Below are 5,570 nucleotides of genomic sequence, written 5' to 3' on the forward strand. Positions count from 1 at the left end.
GTGTGGCAAACATTTACAGGAACATTGGAAGAAATCGTTTGCAGCATCCACAGTGAGAAACAAGGATAAAGACCTAATTAAAAGAAGACCTTTTTGATAGAGATTTAGAAAAGTGCCCCTGGACTCTCCCAAAAGAAAAATCTTCAGCTCTGTTGTTGTTGTTGCAGCCTACTTCCCTAGTGAATTATGCTTACAGAAAGGAAATTATACCTATTTCTTTTTAATGATGGCATATGGACCCTAATTAATTACATAAGGTGGAAATAATCTTAGAAACCAAAGTAAAATTAAATAAAGCCAGAACAAAGAATGCGCTTTCATCACTAGTGCTTTAGAACAGAGTCATCTGGTATAGTGTTCTCAAGGAGGTAAGCAAGAGCAGAGACAGAAGAAAACAACTCAGAAGAACAATTGTCTGAACTTTAATTATTTGAATCAAGGAAAATGGGAACAGATAAAACCTTAGAAAGAGAAAAATGGTGCATGCACTAAGGGATAGATTTATAAAATGACTGCTGATCTATAATTGGTGATGAACATATTTGTTTTGCTTTGTTTTACTACAGAGATGTCAGTTTCCTGCAACTCCAAAAATTATTCAAATGCACAAGTGTTCCCACTCTCCTGGCTCACAATGCCCACGGGGTGACAAAGCAATTACACAGTTAACTGAGGCTATTCAGCCCCAGATTTCATGTAGTTAGCAGTCTGACTGCTAATAGACATTTATTTAAAATTTCTTCCCATTTTAATTTATAAAGTGGTTTTACACAACTGCATTTCAAATATTTCTAAATAAATTTAGTAAACCAAAGATGAAAACGACAAGCCTCAAATCATACTTTTTAGAACAAATTCCCATTTGAACTATTTGTTACATATAACTGAGTTAAATAATATTGTGTAACAGACACAATATTAATGTTAATGTCATGGTAATATACATGAACTACATAAAAACAGTGCTGCTTTCTAATGCATGGCTTGTCTAAACCCTAAAAGAGCACAGAAGGCTTTGTAGAGCCAAACCATATTATTGATCCATCTTGACTGTGGTTCCATTTGCAAGATAAAGTCCCAACTGGGTATTTTCTCATAAATTGGGTCAAGACAAGAACTTTAGGTAGCCAAAGGTTCTCTGTGTCTCTTTTCAAATAATGGAAGGCCACTTCTTCCAGTGCCTGGAAGAAGTAAAATGTCCTTGTCTAATGGGTATTGCTCTAGTAGACCACATGCCCAATAAGTTCTAGCATCTAAGAGCATGCAACAGCAGCTAATATTAGGTATGCAGTCATGGTATTATTAGTGTTTAATTATATCATGTGCATTGAGATATTTTAAATAGTAAAGAGAAAACAGAACTTATTCTCCTTAGCAACCATTGTAGTACAGAGCTGCAATCACACTCATAAGGCAAGTAAATGGGTTACAAAATGAGGGTAGCAACAAGTGTGCATGCTATAGAACACGTAAATCTGGTACCTAACAGAGGTAACCCTCTTGTTTTCAAAATTCCATTGTTGGCTCAGAACATCAATCAGCACGATGGAAAACTTTCACTTTAACACTCAATGCCATTCAACAGTCTTAGAAGTGCAAAAAGGAGTATAAAATAATAAATCTGTTTTGTATTGTTTCTCACTGGCTAAGATTCTATCTCATTCAGGATTAATTTTACTTTATAAACACCCGTGTAAAAATAAAGGGCCTGAGGCTTCATGGCAACTCAACTAGTGTGCACATCTGTGGCTTCATTCTTCAGGTGACTAACTATACACAGGGTAAATTATAACAGAAGCATCCTCAAACATTGGTTACTTTCTAAAATACTTCTTACATATTATTTTCTTCATCAATAGTAGTTCCTTTGGCTCATGCACACTCGAGGCGCTTTCACGTATAAGACGATGAAGGTGGGAATGGTAACGCGTCGTCAAAGTTCTTTTTCAAAAACAGTGTCGAAATAAATTAACTGGTTCTTTTTAAAATGTCAGTTTGCAAGTTCTTGAAGTCTACGGTGTTTTGACTTCAGGGTTTCTCTAAAACACAGAAACAAAGGGTAAAAATCAGGTGGCCGTTCAAAACGACTTCATTTAGGGAGAGACCCTGATTCAGGTATCCCCCTGGGGTCGAAGGTGACATCTTCGCCCCAGTTTTCTGGTCTTTGCGCAGGAGTCTTCGTCCGGGCAGGAGATACCTTACCAGGGCAGGAGGCGACGGTGGCCGAGGGCGTTGGAGGCCGGGACTCTGCCTGCCTCGGGTCCTGGCCGAGTCACCAGTGCTGGCCAGCCGCGCGGGTGCCCAGCTGCGCCTGGGACACGGCGGGGACGGCCGTGGCGGCCACAGCTGCAGCTGCCGCGTCGCCGACGCCCGGCAGGACGGAGCGCACAGAGCGGCGGAACTCCTCGTTCCTCCACGTGTAGAGCAGCGGGTTGAGCGCGGACAGCGCGCAGCACAGGAGCCAGCTGGCCGTCTGCACACCCCACGGCACGGGCAGCGAGAAGCCGCTGGCCAGGCTCACCCACACCAGCGGCTGCGTGGCCAGCAGGAAGACGCAGCAGAGCAGCAGCACCGACAGGCCGCTGAGACGCCGCTGCGCCCGCCGCGGGTGGAGCGCGGGCGGCAGGGGCTGGGCGGGCGCAGGGAGCGCGGCTCCCCCGGGGCCGGGCGCGTGCGGGGCGTTGGGGAAGGCGGCGGCGGCGGCGGCGCAGCCGGGCAGCTGGTGCAGCAGGTGGAAGTTGAGCACGCTGACCCGCTTGACGCTGACGCGCACGCGGCGCACGATGCCCAGGTAGCAGTACAGCAGCAGCGCCGTCTGCGCCAGCAGCGCCGCGGCCGCCAGCAGCGCGGGGTAGTGCACGCGCGGGGGCGCTGCGCCGGCGCTCGGCGCCCAGGGCGGGAGCAGCAGCACGAGGCCCAGGGCCAGCGCCCAGGACAGCGCCAGCATGCCGGCCGTGTGGCGCCGCTGGTACAGCGCCTGGTAGGTGGCGGGCGCCCGGGTGATGAGCAGGTAGCGGTTCAGGGCCACGAGGCAGTGGGACAGCAGGGACACGGTGAGCCCGAGGCCCAGCAGCCCGCCCCGCAGCAGGCGGTAGCTGCCCGCGGCGCCGTCCCAGTCCCCGGGGGGCTCCGGGGAGCCGGCGGGCAGGAGCCCGAGCACCGCCTCCTGCGGCATCCAGAGGGCGCAGACGCTGAGGTCCGCGGCGCAGCCGTTCACGATGAAGGCGTTGCTGGTGGTCTGCAGCTTTCGGAAGGACGACACGAGATAGATGACCATGCCGTTGGCCAGCGTGCCCCCGATGGCCAGGCCCGAGTACAGGAGGGACACGGGGATGCGCCGGCCCGCCCACGACTCCTCTTCCTCGCACAGCAGGAGCAGCGACCCCCCGGTGGTGGTGGAAGCCGACGTGGAGGAGGAGTTGGTCATTCTGGCCAACTCTTCACACCTCGCTGGCTAGCGTCGTCTCCTCACAGCGCGGCCCATCCCGACACCCGCCTGCCTGCCGGGAGGGCAGAGACAGCCCTTCAGCCTTCTGCCACCGGCACAAAAGGCTGAAGGAGAAGAATGGGCTGGGGGAGGGGGAGAGAGGTATCTCGTGGAGAACGGGGGTGGCAGATGACAGGTGCCTGCCTCGGGAATGTCTCCAGGAAAGGCCTCTTTGCATTCAGCAGGCACCAGGGAAGCCCTAGAACAGAGCAATACCAAGAAGTCTCCTCTTCTCCCCCAAACACACATACACACGCATGCACACACACACACACACACACACACACACACACACACAGAGGAATGTTGCCAGATGGAGCCCCTACTTTCCAGGAGAAAGCAGAGATGCCCCAGCTGGGGAAATGCCAGGGGAAAGGGCATGGGAGTACCTTGCTTTGGGACCGGTCCGAAGCTGGCGGTAGCACAGGGAGGGGGATGCCAGGAACTACCCCCTCAGCAGCAGCATCTGTGGTCCCGAAATCAACAGGAGAAACTCAGCTGGGATCAGAGCCAGGAGCAAGTGCCCACTTCTCCCAGGCAGCACCCACACACATGGTCCTAGGCAGAAACCAGCAGCTGCCAGGAGACTTCTCAGCTGGCAGTAGGGCTGTGGAAAGGAAAGTGGCGGGCTGCAAGCCCAGACGGCGGGCAGGCAGGCAGAAGGCAAGGATGCTTGGCTGCAAAAGCAGAAGCTGAGCTCCAGAGAAGAGCACCCACCCGGTGCTCAGAAGCAAGAGGGGTGGCTGATGTGGTGAACCCACTCTAAGCTCTTTCCTGCTCAGTTATATTATACATCACCCGGGGAAAAGGCAGCCTTTCCCCGCTTAGCATGAATTATTCAATAGCTTCTAACTTGTGAAAGGAAGAAAAATATCTTGCTCAGAAAGTCCTGTAATTAACAAGTTTCTCTGCCCTGTCTTTTCTCTCTCCCTCTCAATCACTTTATTTTTCACCCTCCTTCATTTTTCTTTTTCTCCCATCAATGCTAGAATAAAATTTAATATACCTTCAATGTCTTTCATCCCAGTCTTACACACGCTGGGGTGAAGATTTTTCTGAGGAATAAATATACTCCCAATACCCAGGAGTGACCTCTTCCATCCCACATTTTCAGAAAGAATTGCTTTATATTCTAATTAAAATTTAATTTTTTCTTTGGTAAGGTGGGACATGGGTAATCCACAGAAAATGCCCAAGTCTTAATTTAAATCGTAATTGCAGTTTTTTTCCTCATTACCAAAATCCTTTCCAGAGTTTGGTTTGTGTTTCAGTAATGAAATGGTTAGAGGATAAAAATGAACCCATCAGATGGTTAAAAGTGAGTGTCGGCAGAAAGCAAGGAACCTGAATAATCCACAACATAAATGATAGCAATCACTGTTCACTTCAGAACTTTTTATCTTGTGGTTCATCTTAGAGGTTTGCAATCTGATGTTGAACTCTTCTTTGAGGCAAGAACTCATTGAACAATTCCATGTGGAAAATTTTGCATAAAAGTCATGTCCCCCCCAATAAATCACTTTTCACTGGGAAAAATCATTCATTTGAAAATTTAACTCAATATGAAATATGGTAATGTGGCATTATGGAAAAAATGCTAGGTGGGGTTTCAGGACCCCTGGGTTGTAAGCTGGGCGTCCACCAACTGGCCATAATGGATCATTTTCGTCTTGTCAAATAAGAAGTTTCCACTCAATGACCCTGACTAGCTGCACTAGCATCACTGGGAAACTTGTTAGAAATGATTCAGACCCACTGAGTCAGAATTTCTGGTGATGGGGCTTAACGTGTGTTTTAATGAGACCTCCAGGTGACTGGTGCATGCCAAAGTTTAACAACCACTGCCCTAGGATGTTGTCCTTCTCTATGTGGCTTACATCATTTCACCACCACCACATCCACATTCCAGCCCACAGAGATGGGCAAAGAAGAAGGAAATGGGGGCTACTGGCTTTCTTTTTAAGGATGTGACCTGAAATTTTCACATATCACTTCTGTACACACACCACGGACCAAAACTTTAGTCACATGGCTGCTCCTTGTTGCAAGAAAAGCTGGGACTAGTCTAGCTGATTGCTTACTT

General features: G+C 49.0%; 1 protein-coding gene across 2 annotated transcripts; it reads right to left on the reverse strand.

The window, feature by feature from the left end:
• Positions 1-406: 406 nt before the first annotated feature.
• Positions 407-4,989, reverse strand: GPR88 (G protein-coupled receptor 88). Of its 2 annotated transcripts, XR_013991686.1 has the most exons (3): positions 3,877-4,989; positions 2,203-3,500; positions 407-2,039 (listed from the first exon to the last, which is right to left on the reverse strand). XR_013991686.1 is itself a non-coding variant. In XM_081025450.1 (2 exons), the coding sequence occupies exon 2, from the start codon at positions 3,425-3,427 to the stop codon at positions 2,273-2,275; it is 1,155 nt and encodes a 384-aa protein (XP_080881576.1). In that variant the 5' UTR covers positions 3,428-3,500; positions 3,877-4,989; the 3' UTR covers positions 407-2,272. The 2 variants fall into 2 exon arrangements, 1 of the variants encoding a protein (XP_080881576.1); XM_081025450.1 differs by having other exon boundaries at positions 407-3,500.
• Between the last annotated feature and the right edge of the window lie 581 nt (positions 4,990-5,570).

The sequence above is a fragment of the Rhinolophus hipposideros genome (genome assembly GCF_964194185.1).
Source record: "Rhinolophus hipposideros genome assembly, chromosome: 19".
Lineage (NCBI taxonomy): Eukaryota > Metazoa > Chordata > Mammalia > Chiroptera > Rhinolophidae > Rhinolophus > Rhinolophus hipposideros.

Excerpts from the sequence above, each read along its gene's own strand:
- GPR88 (XM_081025450.1), bottom strand. The coding sequence starts at position 3,427 with ATGACCAACTCCTCCTCCACGTCGGCTTCCACCACCACCGGGGGGTCG.